This window comes from Erythrolamprus reginae, chromosome 1 (genome assembly GCF_031021105.1).
Source record: "Erythrolamprus reginae isolate rEryReg1 chromosome 1, rEryReg1.hap1, whole genome shotgun sequence".
Lineage (NCBI taxonomy): Eukaryota > Metazoa > Chordata > Lepidosauria > Squamata > Dipsadidae > Erythrolamprus > Erythrolamprus reginae.
The window spans coordinates 5916624-5932597 of NC_091950.1; the positions used below are offsets into that span (position 1 = coordinate 5916624).

General features: G+C 43.9%; 1 protein-coding gene across 1 annotated transcript; it reads right to left on the minus strand.

The window, feature by feature from the left end:
* Positions 1 to 767: 767 nt before the first annotated feature.
* Positions 768 to 14669, minus strand: LOC139158189 (vomeronasal type-2 receptor 26-like). Its single transcript, XM_070735608.1, has 5 exons — positions 14634 to 14669; positions 8171 to 8839; positions 6724 to 6942; positions 3953 to 4082; positions 768 to 1645 (listed from the first exon to the last, which is right to left on the minus strand). Exons 1-5 carry the CDS (start codon positions 14667 to 14669, stop codon positions 768 to 770), a joined length of 1932 nt encoding a protein of 643 aa, XP_070591709.1.
* Between the last annotated feature and the right edge of the window lie 1305 nt (positions 14670 to 15974).

Consider the following 15974-nt stretch of genomic DNA (forward strand, 5'->3'; position numbering starts at 1 on the left):
CTTACAGGGGACAACAAACATTCATGAAAAGTAAAACAGGAGTGTTTATTGCTGATCAAAAGGTATCCCAAAGATGCTTTTTCAAGAAGCAACGGGACTTTCTTCTTGTTGTTTTTTAAGGTGTTTCACTTCTCATCCAAGAAACTGTTGGAGAAGCATTTTGCAGAAGCTAGCCCACCCAAACAGCCAAAGCAGTTAGCCAGTCTGCCTCAGACCAGAATACAGTGGTACCTCGACATACGAGTTTAATTCGTTCCAGACACGAGCTCGTAAGTCAATCAACCCCGCTATCTGGAACGAATGCCTTTAAACTTTGTTTTTCATGCTGAGATAACTGGAAGCAAGGAGATTCTTGCACCATCTAGTGGAAGCTTGGCTCGTATCCCCAATTTGAGCTCGGGTGTCGAACAGAAATTTCGCTCGTGTCCTGGCTCGTAACTTGGAATACTCGCATGTGGAGCAGCTCGTATCTAAAGGTACCACTCTATAAGGAACAGTAGTCTTGAATTGAATTGAATTGAAGACAAGTATTGCAGAGTTTCTTAAGAAAATAAACAGGGTGGCTGGGTGAGGTTCTGTGGATGCAATCAAGGCAGTAAGATGCAAATATTTTGCCAACTTGATCGCCACTAGTGTCCGTTCAGATCTAGATTTACTGGCCCTAGAATGCTGTTGTTCCTGTTTTACAGCCGGCATGTATTAGAAAAGTCATAGGATACTAAAGATGCCTCAAAGATAAATTTAAATGTCTCCCATGCATGCATCAATTAGAGATTTTTGTTCCTTATCAAATTTTCCCTACAGTTAAGATGGGGCCTCAGTATGATAATGTAGCATTTGGGGAAAAAGATGCAAGCCAAAAGACCAGCCCCAGAGGCCAAGATGGAGAAGATCTCCACAGCCACCATGGACTTCCCTTTGGAGCTCAGGTAGGTGGGCAGGAAAGTAATCCAGACACTGCAAAAGACCAACATGCTAAAAGTAATGAACTTGGCTTCATTAAAGCTGTCAGGCAATTTCCTAGCCAGAAAGGCTACCATGAAACTGACAACGGCCAAAAAACCCAAGTAGGCAAGGAGAGCATAAAATATTGAAACTGAGCTTTCATTACATTCCAAGATGGCCTCTCCTACAAAAGAGTGGAAGTCAAAATTGGGAAATGGTGGAGAGGTTACCAGCCAGGTGGCACAAAGAACTGTTTGGACCAAGGGACAGGCTACAACAATGGAATTTGTCAATGGCTTTCCTAATAATCTCCTTGCCTTGTTCCCTGGTTTGGTGGCCATGAAGGCCAAAACCACCATGACAGTTTTTGCTAACACTGAAGAAACTGCAAGGGAAAAGAGAATGGCAAATGTAGTTTGTCGAAAGAGACAGGTGAACTTTCTAGGTTGACCAATGAAGAGGAAGGAACAGAGGAAGCAGAGCAAGAGGGAAACCAGAAGAATGTAAGAGAGATCTAAGTTGTTGGCCTTGACAATCGGTGTATCGCGTTGCTTAAGGAAAATTGCCAAAACTGCTAATGTGATCAGAGAAAGGAAGAGAGCCAGAGAAGTTAAAATATATCCCAGGATCTCTTGATAGGAGAGGAAGTGGATCTTCTTGGCAATGCAGTGGTCTTTCATTTTGTTGGGATATTGGTCTTCTGGACAAGGGTCACAGTGAGCTGCATCTGGAATGAAGAGTCTTTGGTTCAGTAGTTCATGGACATCCACAGTGAGCTTCCTCCCTCTCCCTTAGGGTGTCAGGTGTGATTCCCATATACAGTGGCCAACTCAACTTATGACCCTGAAAAGGGCAAATTATCCTGGTTCAAAATAAGCCTGGGCAGCATCTATCAGAGACTGCCATTTCTTCCACTCCAATCTATGTGCACTTGTATTGTTATTTTAGCTTTTTTGTGAGAGAAAGTGTGGCACTCCCCCGCTCCATAATGGAAGTTGGAGACAATCATCCTCCCAGTCAGGAATCCTGCTTTTTGTTTTTATAAGATTATAACACATGTGTACGCACACATACACAAACACAGATATCTGTAATGGGATGTGGGAGAGGCAATTCCTCAACTTGAAATCAGTTTCTCCCATCATTCAATCAGATTTTGGTTTTTTTTGGCAAGGAGGTGTTGTGAGTGGTCCATGCCTGGCTCAGCAGGTCATGGAGTTGGAGGCCCAAGAGATGGAGGAATATTGGCATCACAGGCCAGTGTTCTTGCCATCTGAGTCTGAGAGTGAGAGCAAAGGGGAAATTGTAGACTGGGGAACCACCAGAGACTGTAGAACCCCCAGGTAGGGTATTGTCTGAGTCAGAGGATGATGGAGACTTTGAAGACCCTCTCTTAAATGCAAGGTTGAGAAGGATGAGAGCCAGGCATGAATATCTCTCTAGAAGGGGTTTTAGACATTGATTAGATCTATGGGACATTTAGTCACACCTTGTCTGTATATATATGACAGGCTGATGAGGCAAGCAATGTTCATCATGAAGACGGTGCCTCAAGAGACTGTTTCTGATTCCATAGATTTTGATTTCTGTTTTTCCAGAAGCTGGTTAAGTCCTGAACAGTGAGTCAAGTGAAAAATACCGGAGATACCTCATTAGGGAAGATTTATGCCTTTAGCTGGCTTTCATCCCAGACTGTTATCCATGCTCTTTAGACGGGTCAGCCTGAAATGACTGAGAATTCTCTCCTATTGCTTTGATCAATGTTTCCAGCATGTGTGGGTTTGCTTTCTAATATTTGATCCAGGCTGACAGAACAGGAGTACCATATATTTCAGAGTGTAAAATGCATTCCAATCCCCCTTTAAAAGTGGGTCATAATTGTTGTGGTTAGCTCTGGCCCAGCTCCTGCGCCAAGGACTGTGGATGTGGGGGAGACATCCACATGCTGCAGGCCTGTTTTGCCCCCGGTGGAATCTGCTGATGAAGGCTCCTCTGACCAAGAAGACATGAGTGACAGGGAGGAAGAGAGTGTGGCAGACCGCTCAGAAGGAGATCAATTATCTAGCTCCTCCTTGGATTCAGAACAAGAGTTAATAATACAGCCACGCATGCGGAGAGCGATGCTTATGCAACAACAACTGAGAGATTATTATCAAAGAAAATGAGGCCACCTGTGGTTGGGTGGGGCTGTGGTAATTAGTGAGGCTGCTATAAATAGTAGCCTGTGGGTTTGGCAGTTGTGGAGGATTATCTGATCGTTGTGTTTCGTGACTGCTTTACTGACTTTGACTTTTTGTGTGCTCTTTTCCCCCCGCTTTGAAGCTAAACTAGAGCAAAGTGTGTTTCACTTTGTGAAAGAAGAAGGACTGTGAATTGCCTCACAGCTGCAAGCTAAGTATCACAGAACTGATAAGGGACTTGTACAAATTACCAGTTTGTTTGGAGACAAGTACTCTTTGCTCTACAAAAAGAGGGCTTAGTTTAAGTGAATTTTCATTATAAAGAACATTGTTTTGAATTTTCAAACGTGTGTGTGTCTGAAATTTGTACCTGTGAATTTTTGGGAGGATTCTACCATAGAACCCGACAGAACAAAAAATAGCTTGAGTCCCTCCTCTCTGCCTCCAGTCCCCTCATCATCTTGGTTGCTATTCTCTGCACTCTTTCTAGAGTCTCAACATCTTTTGTATAGTGTGGTGACCAATTCTGGATGCAGTATTCTAAGTGTGGTCTTACTAAGACTTTATATATGGTATTAGCACCTCCCTTGATCTTGATTGAATCCCTCTATTAATGCAATTTAGGATTGTGTTGGCTTTTTTGGCTGCTGCTGCACACTGCTGGTTCATATTTAGCTGGTTGTCCAGTAAGACTCCAAAATCCCTCTTACAATCACTGCTATTAATCCTGGTTTACTGGTTTTTCTTACCTAAATGTAGTACTTTATTTTTCCCTGCATTTAATTTCATTTTGTTAGTGCCAGATCTACATTGGATATATACTTTACCTATCTGATTAGAAACGGTCCCTTCTGGACAAGGGGCACATTGGTAACAGCAGATCTCCTTTCCTTCTGGGACACTTTTTTTCTCTCCTGCCTGGCACCTCTTCTTGCCACACCTGGCAAAGGGCACTTTCTGAAAGAGAAAAGAGAAACGTTTGAGATAGTCTACTCAATGATAATGCATCATTTAATTCCCAAATTAAGAGAATAACAGAGTTAGAAGGAACATTCGAAATCTGCTAGTCCAACCCTTTGCTCTGGGAGAAAACCCTGATTCTGCAATGTCTTATTAAAAACTAGTCATGGAACAAATTATGTTCTTAATTAGAAATACCAGAGTATTGTCATTGCCACAGTGCACCAAGAGGCCCCTCAGTCATAGCATGCCAAGCAGATCTAGAGCCTTAATGCACCAAAAAGTTCTGAACATTGCAGCATGAAGCCTCAGCTGTCCCAGTCAAGTAGCATCGGACATAGCATTGGACCAGAATACCTCCTGAACAGTCTTCTGCCACATGAATCCCATCATCATCAACATCATCATCATCATCATCATCATCATCATCATTATTATTATTGTTAGCATGGCATACAGAGGCCCAGCCACAACCCTGCCCTTTACTTGCTGCCAACCAATACTCCATCACATCTGCTGACCCTCACCATATTTTACCTCCTGCTGTTGATGCATGTCAGGAAGAGCCCTTCATAAGGCAGCGGCAAGCTACCCAAGTCCTTACTCCCTTAATGGACCCAGAAATTCTTAATGTGGCCAGAAGTTCCAAACCTCAGTTATCCCAGCCAAGAAGAAGCCGAGCTGCACCCCTGTTCGTCATCTACTGCCATCTAATTGTATTTATTTATTTGTTTGTTTGTTCATTTGTTCGTTCGTTCGTTCATTCATTCATTCATTCATCCACTCACTCACTCACTTACTCACTCACTCACTCACTCACTCACTCATTCATTGGATTTCTATGCCACCCTATTTCTTAGGCTCAGGGTGGCACACAAGAAAAGTGAATAAATATCACATAGAAATCTAAAATTAAAACGTACTAAAACCTCAATTTCTTAAAAAATTAATCACTCACATTCAATCAATCAACCAATGCATTCATTCACTGGCTGGCAGATATAGGTCTTTAAACTCTTGCGGAAGACAGGGAGGGTGGGAGCAATGCAAATCTCTGGAGGGAGTTGATTCCTGAAGGCCGGGGCCACCACAGAGAAGGCTCTTCCCCTCGGTTCCACCTGATATCTAGCTGACAGGACCTGGAGAAGGCCAGCGTTTTGTGATGGTTCTCCTCCTACCTCTCTGGTCAGTTGCAGTCAGTGTTAGTGGGGGGTCAGAGGTTGACTCCTAGGTCCCTACCTTGTGGGGTTCCTCTCCGCCCTTGCTGTTTAATATCTACATGACACTATTGGGTGAGATCATCCAAGGGCACGGGGTAAGTTACCATCAGTATGCTGATGATATTCAGCTGTACATCTCCACCCCATGTCCACTCAGTGAAGCAGTGGAAGTGATTTGCCAGTGTCGGGAGGCTGTCAGGGTCTGGATGGGTGCCAACAGGCTCAGACTCAATCCAGACAAGACGGAGTGGCTGTGGGTACTGCCTCCCAAGATATGTCCATCTGTCCATCCATCACCCTGGGGGAGGGGAGGAATTATTGACCCCCTCAGAGAAGGTTCACAACTTGGGCATCCTCCTCAATCCACAGCTGACTTTAGAACACCATCTGTCGGCTGTTGTGAGGGGGGCGTTTGCCCAGGTCCGCCTGGTGCACCAGTTTTGGCTCTTTTTGAACAGGGAGTCTTTGCTCATGGTCACTCATACCCTTACCTCCTTGAGATTTGACTACTGCAATACTCTCTACATGGGGCTACCTCTCAAGAGTGTTTGGAAACTTCAGATCGTCCAAAATGCATCCGCGCAAGCGGTTTTGGGCCTTCCAAGACATGCCCATGTCTCATCATCACTCTGTAGACTGGATTGGCTGCCGATCTGTTTCCAGATACAATTCAAAGTGTTGGATATGACCTATAAAGCCCTACATGGCACAGGACCAGACTATCTCTGAGACTGCCTTCTGCTGCAAGAAACCCAGTGACCGGTGAGGTCCCACAGAGTGGGTCTCCTTAGGGTTCCGTTGACCAAACAATGTCTGACAACTATGCACCTCACTTACAACAACATCCCCTTGGAACATCCCCTCATCCTCCGCCTGAAGGGCCTTGCTAATATCTGCAACATCCTTACCATTTAAATACAGAAGAGCATTATAGGAATTAGATACAGAGGAACCAAAACTCTCAACTCTTTTTTTAAAAAAAAATATTTACATATAAATGAATGACATATACACATCAATACGCATACAAGACTTTTATTAATTAATGGGCATGTCCACCACATGTGGAAATACATACCTTTTTTCCTTCACATTTTCAACAATTTGGCTTAAGATTGGGGTACATCTTAGCTAACCTGACTCTGTAAACCACTTAGAGAGAGCTGTAGAACATTATGAAGTAGTATATAAATCTAAGTGCTATTGCTATTATTTCCTAATCCCAACCCTCAATGGACAGAGCAAAAATCAGATTTTAATCCATTTCATGAAAAGATCTTTCACCCCTTGGCTATCAGTTTTTCTGGTTCAATCCAAACACACACACACACACACACACACACAATGACAAGGAAATTCTGCATTGCTAAGAGAGAATGAATCATTTCCTGAATTCATAACATTTCTTTCTATCTTACCTTTCTGGCCCAGGTAATTGCATCAGGGTTGATAGCAAAATCCTGTCCTGGGGGAAACCTGGGATCTTTTTGCCCGACTTTGACATGGACAAAAGACAGATTGCGGAGGAAAAGCCAGTTGAGAAGATCATACCGAGCTGTTCCAAGTCCATTTTTTGAGATTGTGACTTCATTTCCACTGCTGTCATTGAATCGGACATTCTTCAAATAGGCAAGAAGCTGAAAGGGGAAAAAAAAGATCTTTAGCAAATGGGATGATTGGCTTTTAGCATTCCACGTTGATCATCATTTTAGGAGATAATTGCAAGCCTGTTAATCTAAATATCAGGAGCAGAATCAAATAGCAGGAATGTATTGTGGGACATGAGTGATCCTACTATTGGTACATCTGTCTTTGATATCCACATTTTTCAGGCTCCGAGTTGTAATAACACTTCATGATTGTGTAATTCTCTGACATTGAGAATTTCTGCTGCTTTTTCATTTGTAAGCTTTGTTTGTTTTGTTCCTGTAGCTCATTTGTCGATAGCTGCCCAGGTTCCACAACAGCCACCACGGTCCTTTTTATCCTGGGCGATGATTGAGCCAGTATGGACTTCTTTTTGTTTTGTCTCTCCATTAGTTTAAATGGGTTAGGTACATTTAGTCTGACTCCTCTGCTTTGAACACTCCGGCAAGGTTAGACCTACCAGTAGATTACACTACTGCCGGCACAGCTCTCAGCTTCATTGAAGCACACAAGCCCCACTACCGCAACAAGGCGTACCCATCAGTGGGGATGATGATGATGATGATTATTATTATTATTATTATTATTATTATTATTATTATTACTATTATTATTGTTGCTATTATTATTATTATTACTAAAATCCCATATACATTAAAACCAATCAGCCAACTCATTCACAACCACATGTTACATCTCATAAACCGGGGAAGGTGGCTTGATCTAATTGCCCCATGCCTGGCGACATAAATGAGTCTTTAGACTCTTGTGAAAGTCGAGGAGGGTGGGGGCAATGCGAATCTCTGGAGGGAGCTGATTCATTTACTAAGGAGCATCGTACACTAAGGAAACCATTTCATTACTTTCCTTCTCCCTGAAATGTTTGATGCCCTGAAAGTCAAGCGACCACTGAAGACCTTGTAATGAAGACCTTTCCAAATGGAATTTATTGACAATGTGTGTATGGTTACCCTTCCTTTAAAAAAAAAGGCAAATCATCCTAATTATTTTACTGTCATTTTAAAAATGTAGTTTATTTTCAAACATTGTGAGATGAGTAGCACGGGGATATTTAAACAGCCATGAGAACTTCTAAAAACAAACCTGGATAGAAAGTTTCAAAATTACCTGCCATGACTGTATATTGGAGATCCTCCTTCCAAGCCTCATCATGGCTGGTCGCGCTCCTGATCCAAGCATTTCATACAGTGCATGTACCACAGCATAAACAGCAGTGTAGATATTGTGACTTTCACCTGTCATACTCGATTCAAACATGTAATAAGGCAGACTCTGCAAAGTCTCCTTTCCAGTACATCGTTTTTCCCATTTTCCAAGGACCTCTCCTGGTTTGAGGATCTTGCAGTCAAAAAGCCTTTCCCACCATATGGAGAGAAAGACATCCCCTTGGGGTTTCAAGGGGTCTAAAGACAGAAGTAAGTTCCTGAATTCTGGGACATCGTGGCTGTGGTCCTTGAAATGCAAAGCTCCATGGAAGAACTTTAGAATTTTTAAAGCTTCGGAAGATGCACTGATTTTCCAATGGGAAGTCAGGATCCAAACAGTACTAAATGAAATCCCAGTGAATACTTTAAAAAACTCAAATATGATATATAGACCATTAATAAACTTGGGTTCTCCAAACAAGATAACCACTTCAGCTTTACGCCAAGTCATGATGAGAGGAAACAATTTGATTGCTGCAAATAAATCATATCCAGGTTTCATCAAGTGAGTGAAGACCAGGCAGATCTCCTTCTCCTTCAGCATGGACATCAGGGTTGAGGTGAAATGTTCTCCAGCATCACTTTGAGGGGCCACCAGCCCAACCCAGTTCCACTGGAAGTGCAGGAGCAGCTGGATCAAACCCTCATACTGAGGAAATTCCTTGGGATTAATCCGGAAGAAGGAAGGGAACACATTTCTGTCTCCCTGAGTGAATTTTAGGAAATCAAACCCAAGCTGTAGAAAGAGAGGGTCTAGTTTTACGAATAAATTTTTTATTTATTATTATTTATTTATTTATTGCATTTCTTTTTTTAATTATTTTTTAAAAATAATCTTTATTAAGTTTTTACATGTAAAAATAGAAAGGAAAGAAAAATAATTAAACAAATAGAACATTGAAAGAAAATTATTTCAGACCAAGATATCATTGTTCCTTTCACTTATTCATAAGCCGTATCGTAAATGAGTAGAAAGTTATATATTCTGGAAATTATTTTTTTTGTCGTGGATTAAAAAAATCTTATCTAAGATAGTGTTATTTTGAAAGGCATATTTAGTCTTGTCTTCCTTAAATTTGGATCGAATTTGTAGATAAGTCTATCAGTCCAAGTTTATTCTTTTTTCCCTAAGGGTTTGTTTAGGTATCAGATCTTCTTGTTGGTCCAAAATTTGTTCATATATTACTATTTTTTCAGGGACTAGTGCACTAGGGTATGTTATTGCTTCTGTTGATGATAGCCACTTCGGTATTGAATGGTTGTAGCATTTTTTTTATTTGTAACCAAGTAATTGGATTTCTATGTCTCCCCTCTCCAAAGACTCAGGGCACTTTGCAAGATATAAAAAACAGCAAGTTAGAATGAAAATCAATCCAATTAAATTACATAAATATTTTATATAACTGTTTTAAAAATCATAGCTATATTAAAATCAATCACACCCATTCATACAACAACCGTACAATCATTCATTGGCCAGGGGCCAAGACTCTTAAGACTCTTATGAAAGGCAAGGAGGGTGGGGGCAGTACAAATCTCTGAGGGGTGCTGGTTCCAGAAGGCCAGGGCATGCACAGAGAAGGCTCTTCCCCTAGGTACTGCCAAGAGACATTGTCTAGTTGATGGGACCTGGAGAAGGCCGACTCTGTGGGTCCGAACCAGTTGCTGGGATTCATACAGCAGGAGGGAGTCCCGCAGGTAATCTGGTCCGATGCCATGTAGGGCTTTATCAATCATAATATAACTTTTCATAAAAAGCTCATACAGTGGAACCTCGACATACGAGCAGCTCTACTTACGAGCTACTCGAGATACGAGCTGGGAGAGAAGAGAAATTTTTGCTCGACTCCCGAGCTCAAATCCGGGATACGAGCCGAGAAGAGCCGGGCTGGCTTGCTTTGCTTCCTTCCCGAGCTGATGCAGAGCCGAATAAAGCGTCACGCCCCCCTGACGCTTTCGGCGGCTTCCGAAGCGACGCTGGGCTCTTTTGCCGCCAAAAGCGTCAGGGTGGCGTGACGCTTTGTTCGAGTGGCTCACTCCGGAAAGGAAGGAAAGTAAACCAGCCCGGCTCTTCTCGGCTCCTATCCCGGCAGTTGGTGAGTGGAGAGGCGGTCGCCTCCCCTGCTGCCCCACTCTGGGGGTCCTTGGCTTCTGCTGGGGGTGGGGGGGTCCGCGCACATCGAAGAGGCACCTCTCGCCTTCTGCCACTGGCCGCCCGCCGTGCCGCTTTCCTTCTTCCCATCGCGCCTTCCAAAGCAGCGCTGGGCGAAAGAGAGCGGGCGGCCAGCGGCAGAAGGCGAGAGATGCCTCTTCGAGCGCTCGATCTCGGGGGTTGGGGGCGAGCTTGCCACCAGGCTCGGCTGGGGGGGGCTTGGCTTCTGCTAGGGGGGGGCGGTGGCCGGGTCCGGCTCCCGCCGCTGATGCGCCCCTCTGACGGCCTTCGGCGGCTTCCAAAGCACAGGGAAGGGCTTAAGCCGCCGCCTTTTCCCTTCCCTGTGGGAGCGCCAGACCTCTTGTCTGCCCGGCCCGAGGCATGAAACCGCTGTTTATGCCGGGCGGCTCGCCTGGAATGCCAGCAATGCCACCGGGCCGATTGCCGAGCGGGGGCGGGGCGCGGGAGGAGGCAGCGCCCCCCCGGACCCCTCAGGCCGCTCCGCCCGGGATGGGGCTCGACCCGGGTGGAGTGGCCTGAAGGGTCCGGTGCGGCGCTGCCTCCTCCCGCCCCCGCTCGGCAATCGGCCGGGCGGCATTGCTGGCGTTCCAGGCAAGCCACCCGGCATAAGCAGCGGTTTCGTGGGTGCTGGCAAGCCCCCAGGTCGGCTGCAGTCTTTTAAAACAGCCCCGCCGCTTCTCCGCTGACTCCTGAAGCCAAAAGCCAAAGGCGAACTTCCGCGCTTCAGGAGTCAGCTGAGAAGTGGCGGGGCTGTTTTAAAAGACTGCAGCCGACCTGGGGGGCTTGCCAGCACCCACCCCCCACCCCCCAACTCGGAACCGCGGCGGCGGAGGAAGGCGAATGCGGCTTGGAAGCTGGGAGGGGGGCGGAAGAGCTAAGTGGCCAAAGACGTTCCTCCCCCCTCCCAGCTTCCAAGCGGCGAAGTAACGTGAAGGATTGGAAAGCTGAAAACGCCCGGTTTCAGCTTTCCAATCCTTCACGTTACTTCGCCGCTAAATCGTGTGGCACCGAACATGCTTTGGGGGTTTAGCTGGGGAGGAGAAGTAGCACCTTCCAAACCCCCAAAGCATGTTCGCTGCCACACGATTTAGCCAGGAAAGGAGCGAAGGAACGTGGAGGATTGGGGAGGGGAAAACGCCCAGTTTCAGCTTTCCAATCCTTCACGTTACTTCGACGCTAAATCGTGTGGCACCGAACATGCTTTGGGGGTTTGGAAGGTGCTACTTCTCCTCCCCAGCTAAACCCCCAAAGCATGTTCGGTGCCACACGATTTAGCGGCGAAGTAACGTGAAGGATTGGAAAGCTGAAACCGGGCGTTTTCAGCTCCCCAATCCCCCACGTTCCTTCGCTCCTTTCCTGGCTAAATCGTGTGGCAGCGAACATGCTTTGGGGGTTTGGAAGGTGCTACTTCTCCTCCCCAGCTAAACCCCCAAAGCATGTTCGGTGCCACACGATTTAGCGGCGAAGTAACGTGAAGGATTGGAAAGCTGAAACCGGGCGTTTTCAGCTTTCCAATCCTTCACGTTACTTCGCCGCTTGGAAGCTGGGAGGGGGGAGGAACGTCTTTGGCCACTTAGCTCTTCCGCCCCCCTCCCAGCTTCCAAGCGGCGAAGTAACGTGGAGGATTGGGGAGCTGAAAACGCCCGGTTTCAGCTTTCCAATCCTTCACGTTACTTCGCCGCTAAATCGTGTGGCACCGAACATGCTTTGGGGGTTTAGCTGGGGAGGAGAAGTAGCACCTTCCAAACCCCCAAAGCATGTTCGCTGCCACACGATTTAGCGGCGAAGTAACGTGAAGGATTGGAAAGCTGAAACCGGGCGTTTTCAGCTCCCCAATCCTCCACGTTCCTTCGCTCCTTTCCTGGCTAAATCGTGTGGCAGCGAACATGCTTTGGGGGTTTGGAAGGTGCTACTTCTCCTCCCCAGCTAAACCCCCAAAGCATGTTCGCTGCCACACGCGAGCAATCCGGGAGTCCAGGAGGGGGAGAGAAAGAGAAAGAGAGAGGGGAGAGAGAGAGAAAGAGAGGGATAGAAAGAGAGAGAGAGTGAGAGATGCTCAGTGAGCCTTTCTTTGAAGTTGCCTTTCTTTCTTTCTTTCTTTCTTGCTCTTTTTCTTTCTCTCTTTTACCTTCCCTTCCTCTATTTCTTCTTTTCTTTCTCCTTCCCACCTTCTTCCCTCCCTCCCTCCCTTCACTCATTCCTCTCTTACTCTCCCCTTTCATAAGTTTCCTTGCTTCCTTCCTCTGTTCCTGTCCCTTCCCTCTTTCCTTCCTTCCCACCCTCCGTCCATTCATTCACCCATTCCTCTCTTGATCGCTTAAAGCCGGTCCCTGGTGCAAAAAGGGTTGGGGACCTCTGTCCTACAGGATTGGGTGGCAGAGAAGTTGAACATATGTAAATTTAAAAGTTTAAGAAAGTTTACAAGTTAAGTGAAAGAAACTTCATTATTCATTTATATATACATGTACATTTCTTCATTAAAAACATGTCTTTCTGCATAATTTAGACTAACTTTGTGAGTTTTTTGAGGGCTGGAACCAATTAAAATTATTTACATTAATTCCTATGGGGAAAAGTCGTTCGAGATAAGAGCTGCTCGACTTAAGAGCCCAGGTCCGGAACGAATTAAACTCTTATCTCGAGGTACCACTGTAGTTTATGACTTGAACACAGAGCCTTATTTATCAATATGAAATTCAATGATGAGAGAAGTAAGGTTCTACATTTAGGAAAGAAAACCCAAATATATAGAATATCTGATACCTGGCTCAATAGTAATAACTCCAAAAGGGATCTTGGAAACCTAGTGGACAATCACTTAAATGTGAGCCCGTAGTGTGCTGCAGCTGTTAAAAAAGCCAATGTAATCCTAGACTGCATTAACATAGGAAAAGAATCAAGATCACTTAAAGGATTGTGGTACTTTATGAAGCCTTGTTAAGACCACACAATATTACACCTGGTGTTGATTGCTATGATATAATACAAGATGTTCAGACTCTAGAAAGAATGCAGAGAAGGGGCATATATAAGTGCACTGATGTGCCTATCGTCCCCTGTCCAATTGTCTTTCCTTATCATATTTATCATATATATTCTCTCCTTATCTATATCTATATCTATATATATTATATCTATATATATCATATATATTCTCTCCTTATCTCTTATATCATATATATTCTCTCCCTCCCATCTACTTCTCTTCTTTTTACTTTCTATCATTATATATATTACTTAATGTCTATTCTCTTCCATATGTATTGTATATTGGACAAAGAATAAACAAACAAACAAATAAATAAATAAACAAACAAACAAACAAACAAGAGCAGCAACATGACCAGAACAGCAGGGAACTGGAGGCAAAAATATATGAAGTCTAGTTGTAGGAATTGTGTATGATTAGTTTAATGAAAAGAAGGAATAGGAGTGATACGATGGCAATGTTCCAAACTCTGAGGGGCTGCCACAAAGAAGAGGGAGTCACTCTATTCTCAAGGCAGAACAAGAAGTAATTAATGGAAAATAATCAAGGAGGGATGTAATCTAGAACTAAAGAGGAATTTCCTGACAGAACAATTAATCCGCAAAATGGCTTGCCTCCAACAGTTGTAGGTGCTCCAACATTGGAGGTTTTTAAAAAGAGACTAGACAACCATTTTGCTGAAATGATATAGGGTTTCCTGATTGAGCAAGCAGGTTGAATTAAAGGACCCTCCAAGGTCCCTTCCAACTTTGTTGTTCTATTATTATTTCATTATGAAAAGCACCATTGACATATTAGTGATGGGTTGCTCATGGTTTTGCCTGGTTTGGCGAACTGGTACCGGCGGTGGCAGGATGCTCCACCCAATCACCCAGGAGGCTCTACCAACCTGCCCAGGATGATTTAGTGCAAAAACATTGCACTTGCACTAACTGGTAGCAAGAGCAATTAGAACCCACTACTGTGACATAGTTGCCTGGCTTTGGAATATCAGAAACCAAGTGAACCGATTATCACCCTTATTCACACAATAAACCAGACTGAAGCATGGTTACACTTACAAAGAATAAATTAGGTAGGGAATTCATCCATTTGTTACTTTGTGATGAGGATATAAAGAATATATCCTGACACATAATATATAAAAATAAATTGAATTCTTGCATGAATTCAACAAAAGATGGCCTTCTGGTTGCCCCAAAATAACTTCAACTACTTCTCTGTATGCTTGACTTCTCTGTATGCTTCTGTTCTGTCTTTGCTCCAAATTGGTACCCTATTTAACCCCCTTACCTGTGGGACCTTGAAGATGCTGAAGATGGAGGCCATCTGCCTTGAGTATTGGGAGCTGAGATCTCCTATGACAGAGAGTAGAGGGACCTGATTGTCATTTTTGTAATTTGGAAGCATTTGACCTCGTGTAGACAGAAGAGAGAGGCTGTTCCAGGAAACCCTCCTAACAGAATCTTTATTGTCAAAAATATGGAAGCCGAGTGTGATGTTGGGCAGCAGAACCAAATCCTTATTGAGTTTCATTACTGCAAATACCAAGGCCTGGAACAGCTGATAATTCTTTATTGTAACACTATGAAGAGAAGAGAAGGGAAGGGAAGGGAAGGGAAGGGAAGAGAAGAGAAGAGAAGAGAAGAGGGGGAGAAAATGGAATGGAACAGAATAGAATTCTTTATTGGCCAAGTGTGATTGAACACACAAGGAATTTGTCTTTGGTGCAGATGCTCAGTGTACACAAAAGAAAAGAGTCATTTGTCAAGAATCATGAGGCACAACACTTAATCATTTTCATAGGGTACAAATAAGCAATCAGGAAACAATATTAATATAAATTATAATGATACAAGCAACAAGTTACAGTCATACAATCATAAGTAAGAGGAAATGGGTAATAGGAATGATAAGACTAATAGTACTAGTAAAGCAGCCTTAGTGAATAGTTTGACAGTGATGAGGGAATTATTTGTTTAGCACAGCAATGGCATTGAGGAAAAAAGTATTCTTGTGTCTAGTTGTCTGGGTGTGTAGTTTTGAGGGTAGGAGTTGAAACCATTTATGACCAGGATGTGTGGGGTCAGTAAATATTTTCACAGCTCTCTTTTTGACTCTGCAGTACACAGATCCTCAATGGGAGGCAGGCTGGCAGTAATTGAAGCAAGAAAACATTTGGGAATATCACAGGGAATCTTTTGCATGCTGATTGAGTTTGCTTTTCCTGAATATGTTTGTGTGTGTTCAGGAATCCATTTGTTGTGAGATGTCACTGCCCTGAAACCATGGACAGCACAGAGAGAGGTTCAAAAGTACCACATCTGCAACTCTAAACAGCAATGGCTCATCCATGGGAGAAATATCTAAGAAAGTTTAGCAGTTTGGTTGTCCTGAAAAACTCTCTAAGCTCTGAGAACTACTGCTGTTCCCAGTACTCGATGAGAGGCTACAAGCTAGATTTGCAAAAGAGAATTAATTATTCCAAAACAATTTTGGAATAATTGGGTGTAGCCTTTTCCTGCTACACCTAAGACTGTAAAAGTATCAGCCTTTTGGGTTTTCCACCATGGCTTTCTGTCCAAATTAATGCTATAAGTCAACCTCTTCACCAACACTGCAGTTTCTAAAATG

What these genes read in the sequence shown, in the direction of transcription:
- LOC139158189 (XM_070735608.1), bottom strand. Translation starts at nt 14,669, where the DNA reads ATGGCCTCCATCTTCAGCATCTTCAAGGTCCCACAG. An exon ending in GCATCTTCAAGGTCCCACAG is followed by an intron (nt 8,840 to 14,633) that starts GTAAGGGGGTTA and finishes ATTAATCCCAAG; the next exon opens with GAATTTCCTCAGTATGAGGG. An exon ending in CAATTACCTGGGCCAGAAAG is followed by an intron (nt 4,083 to 6,723) that starts GTAAGATAGAAA and finishes TTTCTCTTTCAG; the next exon opens with AAAGTGCCCTTTGCCAGGTG.